The following is a 21,327-nucleotide window of genomic DNA, read 5'->3' as shown; positions in this document are numbered from 1 at the left end:
TTCCTCAGGCTCCTTGTCAAAAAGTTCTCCATTACACATGGTTTGTACAAATTGGCGCATTTTAGGTGTCAAACTTTCATAAAAAAAAACTTATCACACGCCAATTTTCATAACCATGATGAGAACAAGCATTTAAAAGATCCTTGAACCTTTCTCAACTTTGATAAAAAAAAATTTGGGATCTTTTTGGGTAAAGTTCATGATTTGTTTTTTAAGTGCATTTGTCCTATGTATTGGAAAGAATTTCTTCAAAAATTCAGTTTGCATTTCCTTCCATGTGCCTATGGTTCTAGGTCTTAATGAATTCAGCCACGTTTTAGCCTTATCTTTCAAGGAAAATAGAAACAACTTTAGTCTAATAACCTCCTCAGTGCATGTCCAGTCCTTGAATGTAGAACAAACCTCTTCCAACTCTTTGATATGAAGGTAAGAGTTCTCAGATTCCATGCCATGAAAATGTGGAATTAATGGAATCATTCCAGGTTTGAAATTAAAGGCATTTGCATTCAAAGGTTGGATTATGCATGAGGGTGTGCTAGTTCTGACAGGTTGTAAGTAATCTCTAAGTATCTTATTCTGATTTACAACTTCCCTATCATGATTCTCATTTTCAGCCATGGTGCTATTAGTGTCAGAAGATGACTCAAGAGGAAGTGATGCTGAGGTAAAAGATGCAAGTGATTCTGTCCTAACCAACCGAGAAGATTGGTCCCTAGTCCAACCAGTCATACAAACAAGAGTAGAAAATAAAAAAATATGTAAGACAAACAGGGAAAAGAAAAAAAGTAGAATAAAACAAAGAAGAATGTCACCCAAGCTGTGACGAGGTTCACAGCACTACAAATGTCTTCTCAATAGTATGAGAATGCCCTGATAAGTACCTGTTGTCCCCGACAACGGTGTCAAAAACTTGATGGCTTTCTAATTCTGTCTTCCAAGTGCAGAAGCTATCAAAGTAATATATGGAGGAGTTCAAAGGTCATTTCCATAGGGACAACAACATTCATGCTGAGCAAATATTTAATGAGAGGCGTTTTGTGCAATGAACATGTTTAAGAAAGGGGTTTTTACACCGATAAGGAGAGAAACAAGAATATATGCCTATGTGGAGTTTATTAATGAAAATGATGGTTTTGATTTTTGGATGAAACAAAGTTTAAGAATGGAGAGAAATTGGTTTTCTGATTGCTTGTCAAATTAAAAGAAATGAGAAATATTAGTATGAATAAAATGGGTATAGGAAATGTAGAGATTGTAGAAATATCAAAACCAGTTACACAAAATGTCAAACACCTGGGCAACAAGAATGTTTCCTCATTTTCCAAACTTTGATTAAGAGGTTTAACTCTATAACTCAATTGTCAACCTAGTGTAAGCATTAACAATCGGAAAATGAAGATTTAAAACCAGATTTCCAGTCCAAAGTATCTATAGAATGCAAATAAATTTACTATGAATACCAACTATGAAAAACCTTGAAAATATTACCAAGTTTATACTGTGCCTTCAGTAGAACAAGAACAAGAATTTCTAGTTTTGACTTGTCTCAACAAAATCGACTTGCAAAATTATAAAATGATTTTTATCATATAAGAATCACTCTATTCAGTAGTTTAGTGCAAGAGAATCCATATCTTGTAGCTCAAGCTAAAAACTTAGCCTAACATCATTCTCTTAGGAAAATAGAAATTAAAGCAAGTAAACTCCAACTCATAAAAGGGTGCTCTGTGTAATAACAAAACTACCGAAAAAGAAAAAAAAATTCCAGAACAACTACAACTCCGAAAAAAAATCCCTAAACAATAGTCTGGAAAAATGCCCAAAAAAAATGAGAGAGAGAGGCCCCGCACAGAAAATCCTCCCTTTTATACCATGCATGAGCTGCTCCAGCCCCTGCAGTGTGCGCTTCTCCCTTGTACCCCTGCCGTCCGCATGATCTCCCTTGCACCCGCGTCGTACGTGAGTTGCTCCAGCTCAATTTGTAAGGCCACGATCCTGGTTCCTATAGTCCTGCGTGCTGCTCTGTGAGGCCACGATCCAACCCCTGCCCTTTCCACTTCCGCGTGCGTGACTCTGCTGCTGCACAGCTTGAGGCTAGCTGCTATGCCTTCCACTCCCATGTCCCATGTCCCACTCCATAACTTCATCTTTCTTTCTTTTTTGTTTCTTTTTTTGTTTTTTTGTTTTTTGTTTTGTTTTGTTTTGTTTCGGCTCATAATCCTTAGCCCACTTCCAGAACATTTTTTAGGTGTTGCCATACTAGTTGGGTATTTATAAGAATACCCTTGTGTTTCTTTTCCAATAGTGCCCTACATAAAATGGGATTAAGTGTTCACAATAGAAAGGGTAAAATTGAGATATTAATTCTGATAGGACTTAACAGCCGCATAAATCTTTTTAAGAGCAAAATATAATGATTTAACAATTGACCCAGTTTATAATTTACTACATAATTAAGTGTTTAATTCATTTTTGGCTAAACAACTTAATTATGCAGGTTTTGACACTTTATCAGCTGTCAAACTTGCCAAGAGTGATACCAACTCTGGCCACTCTCGAAAATGAAGCTGCAAACTAATGGAGGTCCCTAAGAAAGTCCCAGCGTATACACTGAAGCCCAACTCTTGGGTGAGATAAAAATTCCAGCAACAGTAATTAGGTAGAGAGCAACAAAAGCCTCTGAGCTTCTAGCTTCTGCGACAGCATTGAAAACTCGTCTGAGCAGGAAATTTCCCTTCGATGCAAGAAACTGCAAAACAAAAGTTGGGGAAGATAGAGAGAGTCGCACCCACCACTACTCCCTCATCAATGCTTCTGCAGTTGACCAAATCCGGCCCAAAGACAAGTTTTGCAAGTGCCTTCAGGCGTGCAAATGAAAGCTTCAAGCCATTCTCAAACAACAAAGAAATATCCCACTTAGGCAGAACTTTCACATCAGTAAGATTTCTAAACAAGCCAAACTGATTGAGGACCATCCCACCAAAAAATAAACCAAGTATAGGAATAGCTTTAATGACCTTGATTCGGTTTCCTCTCTTAAGTATTTCATCAAACATCTTACGTGCTGCACCCCAGTTTTGAATTCCTTTTGTCCCAAATTTGTCACTTCCTTCCAAGATAATGGACATCCCATCGTCACTCAACCTTGCCACCCAATGCTCATTGATCAGAATATTATTTGTCTTCAATCCATTATCGAACGAACCATGAATAACCCCAACATGTAGGAAGTGCACAACCTTGGCATCGTTCACTAGAATTGCCAGTCTCACTGCCCATTTGAAAACCTTTCTGCAGCTATTCTGATTTAATTTGATTTCATCACTTAGATTCACAGCTTGTAGTGTGGCACCAAGAACTCCAGCTTCATCAATATTACTTGCAAGTCTCTCTGTATTTCTCGAGTTGTCTATAAGTATATTTCCTTCAGGATTAACAATCAAATAAGAAGCTGACCCATATGATTTCTGAGAGGGATAACCACAGTAATAAACACTTGGAACTCTCTCAGACCATTCACCTGTTTTCATGGTGGAAGGGATTCCCTCCATTATTTTTTTCCTTCCTCTATCAAAAGGCCTAAAAATAATTTTATGGGGCAAAATATCAAGCAACTGGGGAGCGAAACTGCAGCAGTTGTTTTTAGCCAACCTCTTAATTATTTTTTCTTCACAGTTATTTTTACAACAGTACCTTGCACAACCGCATCAGTGCATGGATCTGAATTATCCTTTGGTTTGTCTTCAATATCTTCATTCCGAGCAAACGAGTAGGCTTCAACTAGTAGCAAAAAAATATCAATGAGAGCATAATTAGGCTCATCAAAAGAATCCCGTGACAACATATTCCCGTAGGCCCCAACTTTTTCTTCCTTCAACAGCTCCCTGAATCCATGGTAGGCCACCTTCACATACTTATGCTGATCCATCTTCAAGATGTTGCCTCCATTGGAACACAGTCCCAGTTCCTCCATAACATCCTGGCCATCAGAATTTATTCCACAAGGGTTCTTTCCCTTCCTCTATCAAAAGGCTCAAAAACCACTTTAAGTGGCAATACATCAAACAGATAGTGAGCAAAAAACTCTTGCCCTTAAACTTTTTAGCAAACGCAACCACGCTGCCTTCATCATCAATCTTCCTCAACCCAAATGCCGTGTCATGCTTTTCCACCATGGGAACTCCAATCTTAGTTCTGCTGAGTGCATTGACAGCATGATTCTCTCCCTCTTCTAGCACCAAAATAGTCGTATACACAGCAACATCATCTTCAGCAGGGGCATCCTCAACTTCCTTGACAGGAGCAGCTTCAATTGGAGAGGCCTTGCCACTCACTCTCACCCCAACATCTTCGTCAGGGAAGATGGCAGCGAACTGGGCCAAAACAAGCTGCGCATGAAGCTCAACTGAGTTAGAATCATCTTCAACTCCAGACCCAAGGAAGAGCTTCACCCTCTTACAACGAGATGCATCCCAAATCTCTTATTTCTCTCCCTCAGATGCTAACCTTTGACTTTCTGTACTGATTGCAACCTCCTCCTTCAAATCATCCACTTCGGTGCCAATCACCTCACTGATCAAATTGGTGTGTTGCATACCAACGTGTTCTGAAAAATCGTGACGATCAGATACATCAACTTCGGAACCAGGACCGCTAGTAGTTACGACCAGATTTACACCATTTTGATTCTCTTCGTTCACTGCCGATTTTTGTATTTCTTCTGTTGGATCAGTAGTTGCTTCCCCTTCTTCTAATTTTTTTGAGCCGACTTCTTCACTCTTCATATCAAGAACAACATATCCATAGTCAAATATCGCCGTGCTTAACAACATAACCTCATCTTCTAAAACAACTCCTCTGTGTCGCACTTCCTGTTGCTCCATTGGATAGATGTGTCTCCCATAAGCATATTCAATATTGAGCTTCATGGTAATAGTGAATGAAGAATCGACTAAAATTTTTAAGTTTTTATCTTTGAAAGACTTCATTGTAAACACCATTTGCATAGGATCTCTATAAAAATCATCAAAGAGAACACGGTGATAATTTTAAAAATATTTATAAATTTCTTCATTACTCAACTCTATAAGATCGTTGTTTCTAAATACTAATTGTTAGGAATCCAGTGGTAAAAATAGTAATATAGACAATAAAAGACAATCAAGATCAAGAAAAATAATGATAATAACTACGCCTTGAGGTATTTGAGATTCCCAATTTCTCCCAAAAGAAAACTACGCAAGTTCATAATATTTTTCAAATCCTCCCTCACTACCCTCTTCCCTCTACATATACTAGAAGACACCCCTAATTCAACAACTACCGGCGAAAAGGCCATGGGCCACTAACAATTTTAACAATCAATTAAAATAAAAGATTGCACTGGGTTGGAGGCCCATCAACCTGGCCCAATGTAATTGGATTCATAAAATATTTGTTGTAGTGTGCAAGGTAAGTAGAGCTAATCATACAGCTTTCAATACCAGCTAGAGAAAAGCCAATCTAGTGGTGAATGCTTTGAAGTGACAGTCAATGAAATTCTGGTTTTGGGCTAGATAAAGAATAGAAATAAAGTGTAACATGCTCAATAAGGAAAATAAAAGAGTGATCAAGTTGAAATGGTTTGTTTGCTTGGTTACAAGGTTGTTTCAATCAAATTTGCTTGGTTACAAGGTTCTTGATTATGTACGTACGTCAGATTTATTTTATAATAAAATATTTTTAGAATCTAATAGTAACATATCATATGTCGATAATTTTAATAAATGATATGATTACACTGTAACTTGCAAATATAAAAACTCGATTAAATATACCTTAATTAAATTTGAGAATACTTTGGAGGAATTCGACGAGTTTGCAACGCATGGGAAATATCAATCCACAATTAAGAGCAAGGTGCAAGTACAATAACAATTGGGGTTGTAGTAGTTACAATTAGACCGCATCAATGGAAAAAAGGCTCCTTCAAAATTTTACTAAAGACAATTCTACTCATCATTCCCTATATCACATATTATAATATGTAATTTATTATTTTTACTCTTGTATTTAAACATACACATATTGATATGTATATATATATATTTAAATAGAACGATAAAAATGATAAATAACATATTAATATATAATATAAAGATGATGATATGAATCCGTGGGAATGGAATCCTTTGAACCCACAATCAATTTGAAAACATCTAAAAAAAGTCAAAATCAAGTAAATGGATGGAGAATCTAGACTCGATGAGAACTCGTTTCAAGAATCTGGATTATATTAAAATCTAGACTCGTTGAAGAATCCGTGTCAAGAACCCAAATTGCAAAGTAGGAATGCCACAAAGGTTGTGATTTACCTTTGATAAGTTCAAAAGTTCAAATAAGAACAAAAGGAGTAAAACTCAACTCACAATGAATAAATTATCAAATTTCATAAACTTCTTAAAATGAGGCAACAAATAGTATTTAAACCAAAACCTAATTAAAACCCTAGCCAAAATAAAGCCCCAACTTCCAAAAATACCCCTAAGTGAATAGTGCCACGGCTACAGTATGTCGCTACAGTACTTTTGAAACCCTAGTTCGCTACAGTACTTCTTAAAACCCTAGTTCAACAAAATAATAAATTTTCTAACATGCCCTTGAATAGACCCCCCTTAAGTCCTTCTCATAATTAAACCCAATAATTCTAAACTAATAAAATATGTCATTTAAATGAATTAAACAAGTTGAAACCCTTCATGAGCCCAAAGCCTTTAAGTCTTATTGTTACTCTCTTCTATAGCTTATCAAATGAATCAAACCTGGATCTTCATCCTTCAAGCCCATTTTGAATGTTGGGCTCTTGCTAAACTCGTCCCAAGTGGATTGCATCAATCGTTGCATTGCCTCCTTGATCTTCTTGGCTTTTGATCTTGTAATTGGCTTATCTGAAACTTCCAAAAGATCTTTAAGTCTAGGCCCACTTTGGTTTCCATCATTCCCCATCTCCTCAAAAGGATTTGACCTCGAATCTCCACCTGATCAAAGGGAAAAAGGTTAGTAACATTGAAAATAACATAAACATGATACTTACATGGAAGATCCACTTTATATGCATTTTCTTTAATTTTCTCTAGTATTTGAAAAGGTTCATCCAAGCTATTCCTGTCATAAAAAAGCAAAAGTTTCAAATCTAAAAGAGTAAGTGGATTAAAACCATAAACAATATTAAATAGAGAATAAGAAATAGTAGTATGCAAGGTTTTATCATATGCACACTCTAATAGGGCAAATGATACTCCGGCAAACATCCATGTAACAATTCAATGAATGGCAAATGATACTTCCACAAATATTTGTGAAACAAACCTAAAGCTTTTGTTACACCAAAATGATCACTCCAGTTATATGCAAACTCAATGAATGGCAAGCAATATTCCTACAAACGTTCATGCATAATGTTAATTAATGACAAATGATACTTCCACAAATGTTCATGCAACACATCAATGAATGACAAATGAGACTCCCACAAACGTTCATGCAACACATCAATGAATGACAAATGATACTTCCACAAACGTTCATGCAACACGACATTGAATGGCAAATGATATTCCAATAAACGTTCAAGCAACACAACAAAAGTCTTCCTTACACCAAGGTTACCCAACAAACCACTATGTCTATTACACACAAGCAACTTATGTATAAAACTAGTAGGCACAAAAAGTCTATCCTCTCTAAACAAGTACCAATCTAGTTTATAGAACTTATCAAATGATGCTTTCTCATTGTTCCATAGAACTAGCAAAGTCATCATCATTAGAATGTAATTCCTTATCAATTCAAGTCTCAACAATTTTGCATCTAAAATGAAGACAAGGACATACCTTCTTGCTAAAGCATTAACCACAAAATTTTCTATACCTTGTGTGTATTTGAGTACATGAGGAAAAGTATCAATATAGTTCTCCCACTTAGCATGCATTCTAGTCAGCAACTTACCTTGTCCCTTCATGTGTGTCAATAACTCATGTTCTTGAAAGAAAGTTTGGTTAGGAATTGTCGCACCTAGCACAAAATCAATATAGTGCTATATCTCCCTAATAGGTGGTAATCCACTGAACACACCGCTAGAATACGACCTCATATCCCTGTAACAAAGAGATAACAATACTAGGTATATATATATGTCAAGTTCGTTAGTACTAAGACTTGCCTTAGTATAAAAACTCACTTTTCTCTTTGTTTTTCTCTCACTTTCTTTACTTTTTTTTTTCTTTCCACTCATTTCTTCTGTTTCACTCACTTTTTTCTGTTTCACTCACTTTTTTTCTATTACTCTTTTTCTCTTCATCTTTTTTTGTATTCTCGACCTCATAATTGTTTTCCAACCCATTCTTTCTTTTTCTTGAGGTCTCAACCTCACTGTCATCTTTTTTCTCTCTCATTTTTTTCTCTCTCTCTCCTTTTCAGCCTCAGTATTTTTTTTTTTCTCAATCTCACATTTACTCTTGCTTTTTAGCTCAATCTCACTTTCACTCTTGTTTTTTAGTTCAATCTATTTTTTACTTTTTTTTTTTTTTTTTTTTTTTTTTTTTTTATCACTCTCACTTTCATTCTTTCTTTTTTGATCACTCTCATTTTTACTCTTTTTTTTGAGCAACCTCACTTTTCCATTTCAATTGGTCCCCATGGGCTTGTGTTGGAGTTAAAGGAGCAAGTTTGATTATTTTTCCTTCATTTTCAAAACTATACATGTTTCTTAGCCCATCATGGATCACCTTTCTATCAAACTGCTGCGGTTTTTCCAACAAAATATGGTCAGCATACATAGGCATTACATCACAAAGGATCATATCTTGGTATTTTCCAATTGAAAAAGAAACTAGCACTTGCTTATTTACCCTAACCTCCCCAAAATCACTCAACCACTGCAACTTGTATGGTCTAGGGTGTTTCAAGGTAGGTAAATTTAATTTCTCAACTAAAGTAGTGCTAGACAAATTAATACAACTCCTCAAATCAATGATCATACCACATACTTTGTTGTTGATGTGGCATCTAGTATGAAAAATGTTCTCGCTCTGCTGTTTTGTATCATCCATCTTAATATGTGTATTGAGAGCATGCTTAACAACAAGAGACTCACCATACTTTTCATTCTTACACTTATATTCAAAACAAGGCTCACTCCTCCTTCTATCTCTCATGCATTGTAGATTTCTAATTACCACTTCTTGATGATCCATGCTATCCCTCACTTCACCCAACACCAAGTTCAACTACTCAAACTGTTGTTGCATGGATTGCAACACAAATGATGAGTTATCTACCATCTCCTTTGGTGAAGAGCCACTCCGGTGAGAGATTGTAAAGTGCTGCACAAAAGAATGTTAGTGGAAAACCTCACATACTCCCTTACGTGTTTACACTCAAATAATGGCACTCCACTCGTGTTTTACTCTTAATTGGCTTTTTCCCGATAATAGTCTTACACTCTCTTGCATTTTACCTCAATAGTTTTCCTCCTCAAGTTCTTTAAGAACTAGTTGAACTAAATTAAGACAATACAGTCTTGTATTATTCTAACTAGTAATATAGATCCAAGAAACAAGAAACAAGGAAGGAATAAAATGATACAAGACTCAAGAAATTTATATGAGGGAAAGAGTAATTATAAAACAAAATACCAACTAGAAATATGTATCAGCGCCTTTGGTGATAAAATTCAATCAACAAATATTTTTCTTTCTTTTTGTTGTAACTATGTATCAACTTTTGAATATGCTACATTTTCTTTTCTTCTTCTTCTTCTTTTTTCTTTTTTTTTCCTTTCTTTTCTTTTCTTTTCTTTTCTTTTCTTTTCCTTTCCCTTCCTTTCTTTCATTTTTCTTCTCTAATTCAATCACAAACAGCAATACTCAATTGTGAAAATCAAGCAATTTAATTCAAGCATACAAGAATTGACAACGAGATAGAAGAGAATTAATGGAACGACACTCCAAGCAATTGACAAACTTAGAGATGCATTAAACTCTAGAATTTTGAAACCCTAGGTGATGCAAATTTCAGCCAAATCCAAAACCCTAAAAATTTTGGCAGCCTACTTTTTGTTTCTACAATTTTTTTTTTGGCAACCTTAGAATAATGTAGCCCTAGAATTAAATTTTAGGATGCAAGAAATTAAAAAATAGAATCAGACCTGATCGAAAACCTTGTTCTGAATACCAAATGATAAGAACCAGCGGGAATGAAATCCCTTGAATTCACAATCAATTTGAAAACTCTCAAAGAAAGCCAAAATCAAGTCAATGGATGGAGAATCTAGACCCAATGAGAACCAGTTTCAAGAACCTATATTATATTAAAATCTAGACCCGTTGAAGAACTAGTCTCAAGAACCCAGATTATAAAGGAGGAACGCCACAAAGGTTGTGATTTACTTTTGATAAGTTCAAAAGTTCAATTAAGAACAAGAGGAGTAAAATTCAACTCACAATGAATAAATTCATCAAATTTCATAAACTTATTAAAATGAGGCAACAAATAGTATTTAAACCAAAACCTAATTAAAACCCTAACTTCCAAAAATAACCCTGAGTGAATAGTACCGCAGCTACAGTATGACGCTACAGTAACTCGGCTACAGTACTTTTGAAACCCTAGTCGCTACAGTACTTCTTAAAACTCTAGTTCAACAAAATAATAAATTTTCCAACATGCTCTTGCATAGGCCCTCTAAGTCCTACTTATAATAAACTCAATTATTCTAAACTAATAAAATAAGTTCTTTAAATGAATTAAATAAGTTGAAAGCCTTCAAGTACGCAAAGCCTTCAAGTCATGTTGTTACCCTCTTCCATAGCTTATCAAATGAATCAAAATTAAATTTTCATCCTTCAAGCCCATCTTAAATATTGGGCTCTTGATAAACTCGTCCCAAGTAGATTGCATTAATCTTTGTATTGTCTCTTTGATCTTCTTGACTCTTAATCTTGTAATTAACTTATCTAAAACTTATAAATAATCTTTAAATCTAGGTCTACTTTAATTCTTATTAGAAAATATCATTTCTTTTTATTGAAGCACGAGGGCTTCAAATGAGAAGAATAATGACACCAAAAATGATTTATACAATATTTATTACAGTACCATTCTTACAAATATTATTAAAAAGATCACACATATTTATAACTCATTTAAGATCGGACCACGACGCCAATAGTACTACCAGTACTCCACAGATACGTACGTACTGTTCAGACGTCAGATAACTTCTGGCGCCACAGACGTGCAAACGTTGCAATTGCAAGGTGTAGATGCACATCCAAAATGAGTTTGACGTGGAAGTTGAAATGAGAGTAAAATGGATATATATCCACGTGGCATGAACCAATCAGAGACTCTAAAACCTTATCCCACATCAAAAATCAAATCTTCTCGCCATCCACTTTTCCCAATCCCAGCATCCAAAACCAGACATTCTGGTTCACACATCACCAAAATAACATCTAAAGCCACAATCCATTGATTCCATTCCACACAAAGTACCCTACGTACATACCATCGAGTTAATTATCAAGAGTAGTTTGTGTGAAGAGTGAGTGACTGAGGAGAAAAATGGCCTCCACTGCTTGTTTCCTGCACCACCATGCTCTCACCACTCCCACTAGATCATCATCATCCTCATCACAGCGCCACGTGCCAAGCTTCAAGCCCACCCAGCTAGTCTGCCGGGCACAGAAGCAGGAGGTCCATGGAGACGATACCAACGCTGTCTCTCGCCGCTTGGCTCTCACAGTCCTAATTGGTGCTGCTTCCATAGGATCCAAGGTTTCCCCTGCCGATGCAGCCTACGGTGAAGCTGGTACTTTGCTTTCTTTTTAGTCTTTGCTCTGCCTTTGTCAAATTGGCTCATGCTTTGCCGAAAGGATTTTACTTAAGAATATAATAAAAGTTTTTCGATCGTTTAATACTGGAAGGAGACGATGAAATGATGGTAAATAAAAAGATGGTGATTACCAGTCGGGGGCTGGCATTTTATTATTGGATAGTGCTACGGTACTGATGCATCTGAAAAATACACCCTTGCCATTTGTTAGTTTCCGCTGTGAGTTTTTTATTTTTTGTATTATCTTTTTTTACTTAATCAAGTTAGTATTTTTAATAATATTATAAATTTTTTTATTTTTTAAAATATATTTAAATATATTAAAAAAATACATATAAAAAAATATAAAAAAAATCATCCTAAAATCATTAGCCGGAACCAAGCGGGAGCTCCAACGGTGGGCACCGCTCTTTTTCTTTTAATGTTAGAAAAGACAAGACATAAATGCTGTGTCGGTAGATGTATTGATTTCATCAGTATTTTCCTTTATTATTTTATCTGTGTGAGTTAGATGTCTCGTAGTTATGGAGTTCTTCTAAAAATGTACATGGTCTGTGGAATAGGAAAATGATTAGTACTGTTTTAAGATTTACAAGACCGCCTTTTCTCTTAAAAAAATTGACAAATTTGAGATTTAAATAATTTTAATAGTGAGCTTACTTTTTTTTTTTTTTTTTTTTTTAAGTTTGTTTAATTCGGTCAATCCCGAATGGTGAATATGTGATATTTTTCTCGTGAACGCTTGAAATTGGATGTTTTTCCTATGAGAAAAGTTATTTTGCCATCCCAATTAGTACCGCTGAAATGTACCACTTGATGAATTTTTATTTTATTTTATTTGTGATTAAGGAAGGATTTTAAGTTTATTGATGTATTTTTTTTTATTTTTTATAAATATTTAAATATATTAAAAAAATATGAATAAAAAAAATATAAAAATAACTAGCGGTAAGACGAAGAGGTATTACTTAGACAGTAAGACTGAGCGGCAGAGTAAAATTGCTCTTTTCCTATTTTAAGGTAGTATTCACATCACTGGCATCGAATAATTAACATGCCGGTTCATTCTAGGGACAGAGTCATAGAGTCCAAGTAGTGAAATCAAGGTTGTTAAAAAGGAAGTCATCCATTTTAGAAGCATGAAAAACTCGGTAGATGTAGAGATAATTGTCTTCAACAATTAAAGTTGTGGTTAACTGCAGCCAATGTATTCGGAAAGCCAAAGTCCAACACAGATTTCTTGCCATACAATGGAGATGGGTTCAAGCTGTCCATCCCCGCAAAGTGGAACCCCAGCAAAGAGGTAGAATACCCAGGACAGGTGCTTAGATACGAGGATAACTTCGATTCCAACAGCAACATCGGTGTTATGGTCACTCCAACAGACAAGAAAACCATCACAGACTTTGGTACACCCGAAGAGTTTCTCTCCAAGGTACGGTACTTCCTTTGAAATGGTCATTTTTCAATTCTATTTTAAATTGAGAGCATTGACAAATAAGTTTTGATCTGGGCTCGTTGTAGGTGGATTACTTGCTAGGGAAACAAGCCTATTCTGGAAAAACTTCCTCGGAGGTACAATCATGACAGCTTATTATATTAATTTGGAGCTAGCCTTCTACTAATCTAATTACTTTTTTTTGCTTCTAATGTGAATTGTTGGAAATTGTCAGGGTGGTTTTGACAATGATGCAGTGGCAACAGCAAACATATTGGAGAGTGCAACTCCGGTGATCGGAGGACAACAATATTACTTCTTGTCTGTGTTGACAAGGACTGCTGATGGGGATGAAGGTGGGAAGCACCAACTCATTACTGCTGCTGTTAAAGATGGTAAGCTTTACATTTGCAAGGCACAAGCTGGAGACAAGAGGTGGTTTAAGGGAGCAAGAAAGTTTGTGGAAAGCGCTGCTAGTTCTTTCAGTGTTGCCTAAGAACTAAAAGAGATACTGGACTGTATATGCGAATCACGTTAAGATTATGATGTTTATTTTAAGTTGTCTATCACTTTTTTTACCCAAATAATCAGTGCTGCTTAATTGTTTGAGCTAATTGGTCGGAGCAGACATGCTGGGAGGAATCTCGAAATTTATCTTTCAAAGGCCTATTAATATTATTATAATTAAATATTTGACTCACATATTTTGCAATATAAATATCATAAGAAATGCTACAAGTATTTTTCAATTTACAAAAATATTATCACTATATTTATGAATACAGAGAGAAATCAAATGAAAGTAAGGAAGAATGATGACGCGAATTAAAGGGAAAATTAAAAAAAAAATACAGAGTAGAAAAGACTAGAATATGAAAACAATAAAGTAACTCGAATAGTAAAATGTTGTAGGGAAAACCTTCAAACTAGATGTGGTGTGAAGGTGAAGTTTACACCCCCAATGGGAGACGAACACGTCATCCTCCCATGATGTTTACCGTATACCCAAATACAACAAATAATGTCCCGTTTAACCTCAATTCTTTCCTCCTCCTAGCTCACTGCTCTAACTCCTTGGCTCCTCATTCATTTCTCTGTCACTCTATCGATCTTTGTCGTTGTGCAAGGTCATCGAAGTCACTCGATACAAGACTGTTGAAGTCGCTCAATTCCTGTCCAAGGGGTTCTCTATCCCTATGAAACTAGTTAATTCCGGCGCCTTTACCTCTCTCTCCCATTTCTCTATCGTGGTGCATGACCGTACAGGAAGTCCTTTTTTAGCGTGGTTCTCTATCGGTGGTTCTCTCGATGGCTATCTTGGTGATTTTCTCCCCCTCTCAAAGCAATTACCCACTGAAACCCTAAAAGGTAGAATATGACGCCCGCAGGCTCCGCTTGGAATTTGATGTAACTTGAAACATCGGAACATGTAACAAAATGTCACATACTTCTGTTTATAATAGCTAAAAGATCATGTAGTACACCTAGCCTACATCTAACATGAAACCTTGATAACATATACATGTTTGATTAACGTGAAACTGTAGATGCCCCATGACTCCCCAAGGATCATATGCTTCTACCAATACCACATCACATCACATGCATCTGCACCAGCTGTGAGTACGTCATGGTAACTAAACTGATAAAAACTGTTAAAAGTGTAGTTGGCACCACTAACGTTAGGTGCCTTACTTTACTCCAGTAACCAGTTACTTAGGTCTCATTTGAAACCTGTTGATGATACTTTATCAACTCGAAAAATTCTACAAACCAGCTTAAACGCTCCAGTGTGGACAAAGGAGTTCCACTATGATCATTCCCCATCCTAACACTTAGGGTCATGATATAATAAAAGACTCATGCATGACTTAGACTTAACTATGACATATTCATGTAACAGATGACATGACATGTAATAGATGAATATGTAACAAATGATATGAAGACTCATGCCTGACTTAGACTTAACTATGACACATTCATGTAATAAATGACATGACATGTATACCATGATGATGTCGTGTAACAGATACCATGGATTCGTGTAATAGACAAAAGTGTAACAAATAACAAGCATTCATGACATGTAACAAAATAAACGTGTAACAGTAATAGATGGCATGACATTTATGTAACAAATATACATATAGCAGATAATTGATGACGTGACATGGTATATTATAACAATTTCAATAAGTATAAGTGACATGAATATAAACAATATCAGTCTTACTATTGTACGTACACAAATATACCAAGAGTAAGGTAGAGGCTAGCTTACAGATATGTAGCATATGTAAAGCAAAGCGTAAAAAGTCTAGAACCGAACTGCCCAGAAATTTCCTCTAAAGCTCTCTCTCTCTGTTTCTCTCTTGGGAATCAAGTGAAAAATGCAAAGTATGTGAAGTGAAGAGCAAGGGGCATGGGGTATAGATGGAGGGTGACATGGTGGGTGGGGGAATGACCAAGTGATGGGAGGTGGTAACTGAAAAGGTGGACATAAGAGCATTCACAATGACTCATGTAAAATACATTTTTCTGTAAAATATAAATAAAGTTGATCAAAAGACCCTTCTAATGGATTTTGTATTTTGATCTTTATTTTGCATTTTGCTCTATTGGGTAACTTTGAAAAATTAAAGAAAATTTTCAGAATTAAAAACCTCTTTTTCATCATACTTTCAGCCACCAAATAGTTGTTTGGACTTTGAACGAAAGGTAAGTATGTCTGGTAACATTTGTTGGTGCACCGTATGGCTGTGCCAAAAATAAAGTAACATCAGTTGCTTATTCTATGTGGTAGTTAGAAGAAATTTGGATTAATCTGAAATATGACATAATTATATAACATTGTATATGAAGAGATATTACAAATATCAAAAGATATGAAAATATTACAAATTCATTAGTAGTTAGAATAAATATTTGAAATGAGTAAAAAATATTAAAAAAAGAATATTTAAATGATATAGAGAAAAAATAGATAACCTGATGTATGACCTATTGCAAAAATCAGTATGTAAAATAGAAAAAAATGGGTTTTAGTGATGTATTTTGAAGGATAGGACAAATGAACTATTGTGAATGCTCTAAGAGTGCTGAAAAGGTGGACAAAAGAGGGCTGCAAAGTGCAGTAGCAAATTTGCTATAGTCTAGCCGAGTAGTTGGGGCTGATGGGGGTGGGGGGGCTGATGGGGGTGGTTTCGGCTTGCCATCAAGGCACTATTTGTTGTCAATCATGAGATGGCATGACACCTTAAGTATGGCCTTGTAAGAGGGAAGAAACTTGTCCAAGAAACTTGGCCTAGGGGGGGGGGGGGGGTTCTTGTGGACTATAAAGCGCTTAATCAAAATGCACTTAGTTTGGGGTTTAGACAGGGTTTTGGATGGGTTCCAATAGTTTGGGCATTTATTAAGATTGAAACCCTCTTTTAGTTGACTAAAGAGTGTTTGGTTGGATGTAATAGTATTTGGTGTAAGAGGCATGGTCACATAGCTTGAAACACACTCCACTTCATCACACACCAATCTCCATATGACAAGTGTCCTAACCCTATTCATATGAGTGCCTAGGATTATGTCATATGTCCAACCAAAAAACAATCCTAGTGATTCTAAGTAGATTTAGACATCCTACATGGTGATTTGACAATTATTTGAACTGGTTGCCACGTGGCACTTTCCTGAGTGTTACTGCTCACTTGAAAAATCTCAGAATTTTTTATTGCAACATAAAATCCTAAATAATCATATGAGTCTAGTTGTACAATTCGTTTCACAAAGTTCTACTCCTAAATGTCTAAATTAAATATAAAGACACTCTTGTCTACTATTCATCTAGAAAATTGGAAACGTATTATTTCATTGTAAAATCCTAAATTTTCAAGCGAGTCTAATGGTACAATTCTTTTCATAAACTTTTACTCCAAAGTGTCTTAATTAAATAGAAAGACAACTTATTTATCATAGTGGATCGAGATCAAACTATGCTATCAGACTAGAACCTAATTGGTCGCTCAACTTGTGAAATCTTTTCAGGATTTCACAATGTTTTCTAAGGTTTAAGGAAATTCACCTATTGGATTACTTTCGGGTCGTTACATGGTCTCTCAGTTTGAGTTATTCTTACACTCGATTTTGAGTATTCTTATGGTTCTATGATGTTTATTTTCATCTAATTAAATTTGTGATGTATGAGAAACTTTTGCAATGTTGAGAAGATTGTTTGAAGTGAGAAAATTACGTGATTTCGTGAATACACCCCCCCCCCCCCCCAATGGAGCCTTTTTTGTAATTGAATGAGATGGACCTTTTGGAGCAGCTCGTGAATACATCAAACAATATTGAGATATCAGAATTTCAAGTGTTTGGGATTTTGGGCAAAACTTAGTTGTGTGAGTTGAAATGCTGATTTTGTGTCAATCTTGTGCAATATTGATTTTGAAACATAATATAATGATATGAATCCGCATGAATGGAATCTCTTGAATGCACAATCACTTTGAAAACTCACCCAAGAAAACCAAAATCAAGTCAATGGATGGAGAATCTAGATCCGATGAGAACTTGTTTCAAGAACTTAGATTATATTAAAATCTAGACCCATTGAAGAACCTGTCTCAAGAACCCAGATTACAAGGAGGAAACCCACAACGGTTGTGATTTACCTTTGATAAGTTCAAAAGTTCAATCAAGAACAAGATGAGTAAAACTCAACTCACAATGAAAAAAAATATCAAATTTTGTAAACTTAATATGAGGCAACAAAGAGTATTTAAATTATAACCTAATTAAAACCCTAGCCAAAATGAAGCCCCTTTTACCCAAAATGTCCCTGGATGAACAGTGTCACGGCTATAGTAATGCTACAATAACCTCTTGAAACCCTAGTAGTTCCTAAAATGTAACTTTTCAAATTAGCCATTGGCCAAAATACAAGGCCTTAAAAAAAGCCCTAGTTCATAAGAAATAAGACATATGTGGGCCAAGCATCCTCAAGCGCAATTATTCTAGACTAATTCCTATGACTAATAAAATAAGCCATTTAATAAAATAAACAAGTTCAAGGCCTTCAATCACATAATCATAATAATTGGCCCTAATTTATGTTGCACTCTTCCATAGCTTGTATCACGTAGATGATCATTGGATCTCCTTCTCTCAAGCCCATCTTGAATATTCAGCTTTTGTTAGACTCGTCCTAAGTGGATTACATCAATCTTTGTGTTGCTTCATTGATCTTGTAACTAGCCCATCTGAAACTTGCAAAGGATCTTTAAGACGGGGCCCACCTTGGTTTCCATCATATAAGGTCATGGTATTACAATGGGAAGCCTGCAATTGAAAAAATCCAACCTCATAAATTTGCCACTATGCACTCAATTGGTTCTCTACTAAGCAATGACAAAGTAGTAAAAATAAGGGGTGCACCGATTGGCATTGGGATAGGGCATAAATACTATAAGGTCATCGTATTACCATGGGAAGCCTGTGATTGAAAACCTCCAACCTCATAAATTTGTTACTTTGCACTCAATTGGTTTTCTACAAAGCGAGGGCAAAGTAGTAAAAATAAGAGGTGCTCCGATTGGCTCAGGGAGGGGGCTTACATACTATACGGTCATCGAATTACCATGGGAAGCTCGTGATCAAAAACCTCAAACCTCATAACTTTGCCACTTTGCACTCAATTGGTTCTTTACTAAGCAAGGGCAAAATAGTAAAAATAAGAGGTGCTCTGATTGGTTTGGGGATGGAGCATAAATATTATAAGGTCATGGTATTACCATAGGAAGCCTGCGATTGAAAAACTCCAACTTCATAACTTTGCCACATTGCACTAAATTGGTTCTCTACTAAGCAAGAGCAAACTAGTAAAAATAAGAGGTGCTCTGATTGGCCCGGGGATGGGGCGTACATACTATAAAGTCATTGAATTACCATGGAAGCCCGTGATTAAAAAATTCCAACTTCATAACTTTGCCACTTTGCTTTAAATTGGTTCTCTACTAAGCAAGAGCAAACTAGTAAAAATAAAAGGTGCTCTGATTGGCTCGGGGATAGGGCTTACATACTGTAAGGTTATCGAATTACCATGGGAAGCCGGCAATCGAAAAACTCCATCCTCATAACTTTGCCAGTTTTCACTCAATTGGTTCTTTACTAACATGGACAAAGTGTTAAAAATAAGAGGTGCACCGATTGACATAGACATGAGGCATACATACTATAAGGTCATGGTATTACCGTGGGAAGCCTGTGATTGAATAACTCCAACATCATAACTTTCTCACTTTGCACTCATTTGGTTTTGTACCAAGCAAGGGCAAAGTGGTAAAAATAATAGGTGCTCTGATTGACATAGGCAAGAGGCATACATACTATAAGGTCATGGTATTACCGTGGCTAGCCCGCAATTGAAAAACTCCAATCTCATAACTTTGCCACTTTACACTCAATTGGTTCTCTACTAACAAAGGGCAAAGTGGTAAAAGTAAGAGGTACACCGATTGACACGGACATGAGGCATACATACTATAAGGTCATAGTATTATCGTGGGTAGCGCACAATTAAAAAACTCCAATATCATAACTTTGCCACTTTGCACTCAATTGGTTCTCTATAATGCAAGGAAAAATGATAAAAATAAGAGGTGCTCCGATTGGCTTGGGGATGGGACATACATACTATAAGGTCACGGGATTACCATGGGAAGCCCACGATTGAAAAAATCCAATATCATAAATTTGCCACTTTGCACTCAATTGGTTCTCTACTAGGCAAAGGCAAAAGAAGTAAAAATAAGAGATGCTCAGATTGGCCCGGGGAAGGGGCCGACATACTATAAGCTCATCGTATTACCATGGGAAGCCTGCGATTGAAAAAATCCAACCTCATAAATTTGCCACTATGCACAAAATTGGTTTTCTACAAAGCAAGGGCAAACTAGTAAAAATAAGAGGAGCTCCGATTGGCTCGGGGATGAGGCGTACATACTATAAGGTCATGGAATTACCATGGGAAGCTTGCAATTGAAAAATTTCATCTTCATGCGACTTTGCACTCAATTGGTTTTCTACTAAGTAAGGGCAAAGTAGTAAATATAAGAAGTGCTTCGATTGGCCCGGAGATGGAGCATACATGCTATAAGGTCAGGTATTACCGTGGGAAGCCTGCAATTGAAAAACTCAGCCTCATAACTTTGCCACATTTCACTAAATTGGTTATCTACTAAGCCAGGGCAAAGTAGTAAAAATAAGAGGTGCTCTGATTGGCCGGGGATGGGGTGGGGAGACGGTAAAAGAATTGTTAGATAGTTTTTCTTTTCCACCCCCCAACTTGCTTATTGCTAGTCCCTAGCAACTTTTATGTCAAAAACAATGAAAGAGACCAAAGAAAATTACACACAAAGGCTACCAAGTCACACTTTCCAGATTCACATATCAAAGCAATCTTAAGAATTCAATAACCCTATCACAAGCAATCCACCTGTAGCAATCCACAGAATGTGTATGTGTTCCAAACTATATTCATCTAACCAGAAGCCCTGACACATGCAACACCAAGAACTCACATAACTCACGGGTATAAAAGTGTTTCATGTGAGGATTCTCTCTTTGGAGTTGACAATGGGTGTACATACACTCTCATGGGGAATTAGAAATTTATGTACAAGCAACAAACAAACATTGATCTTATGATAGGAACACTAACAAATGAGACTTCTACCACTCTTTTCAAAAGCTTACTTAGGATCAGAACGGTCAACACAAAAGGTTGTAACGTGGCTTAGGTTTGGGGCTATATGAAAAAAATGAAAAATGATTCAAAAACTTCCAAGTACATGCAAATGGAATCTTATGTAATATCTTAGTAGACCACACTTCTCACTTAATGTACTCTCAAACTTTTCAGATCATTGAATAATGCCTCTTTTTCTTTTTCTTTCATTTTTTTTATAATGTGGCGAACAATTATGTCACCCTGGTATTTTGCTATTTTTATCCAGCT

At 36.0% G+C, this 21,327-nt stretch overlaps 2 protein-coding genes across 2 annotated transcripts; one reads left to right on the top strand and one right to left on the bottom strand.

Moving 5' to 3' along the window:
• Positions 1-2,521: 2,521 nt before the first annotated feature.
• On the bottom strand, positions 2,522-8,637 carry LOC121253195. Its single transcript, XM_041153141.1, has 3 exons — positions 8,632-8,637; positions 4,002-4,009; positions 2,522-3,623 (listed from the first exon to the last, which is right to left on the bottom strand). The coding sequence occupies exon 3, from the start codon at positions 3,549-3,551 to the stop codon at positions 2,688-2,690; it is 864 nt and encodes a 287-aa protein (XP_041009075.1). The 5' UTR covers positions 3,552-3,623; positions 4,002-4,009; positions 8,632-8,637; the 3' UTR covers positions 2,522-2,687.
• A 2,755-nt stretch (positions 8,638-11,392) lies between these two features.
• Positions 11,393-13,927, top strand: LOC121253196 (oxygen-evolving enhancer protein 2, chloroplastic). The gene is made up of 4 exons (XM_041153142.1): positions 11,393-11,851; positions 13,078-13,310; positions 13,400-13,450; positions 13,549-13,927. The coding sequence occupies exons 1-4, from the start codon at positions 11,605-11,607 to the stop codon at positions 13,807-13,809; spliced, it is 792 nt and encodes a 263-aa protein (XP_041009076.1). The 5' UTR covers positions 11,393-11,604; the 3' UTR covers positions 13,810-13,927.
• The last annotated feature ends 7,400 nt before the right edge of the window (positions 13,928-21,327 follow it).

Source organism: Juglans microcarpa x Juglans regia, chromosome 2S, assembly GCF_004785595.1.
Source record: "Juglans microcarpa x Juglans regia isolate MS1-56 chromosome 2S, Jm3101_v1.0, whole genome shotgun sequence".
Lineage (NCBI taxonomy): Eukaryota > Viridiplantae > Streptophyta > Magnoliopsida > Fagales > Juglandaceae > Juglans > Juglans microcarpa x Juglans regia.
Note: the sequence above shows the minus strand (reverse complement) of the source record. Positions and strands in the feature narration are given on the sequence as shown.

Bases quoted from the DNA above. Each gene is read 5' to 3' on its own strand.
- LOC121253195 (XM_041153141.1), bottom strand. From the start codon at position 3,551: ATGGAGGGAATCCCTTCCACCATGAAAACAGGTGAATGGTCTGAGAGA.
- LOC121253196 (XM_041153142.1), top strand. From the start codon at position 11,605: ATGGCCTCCACTGCTTGTTTCCTGCACCACCATGCTCTCACCACTCCC. The intron at 13,311-13,399 runs GTACGGTACTTC...GGCTCGTTGTAG, and splicing joins CCGAAGAGTTTCTCTCCAAG to GTGGATTACTTGCTAGGGAA. The intron at 13,451-13,548 runs GTACAATCATGA...GGAAATTGTCAG, and splicing joins CTGGAAAAACTTCCTCGGAG to GGTGGTTTTGACAATGATGC.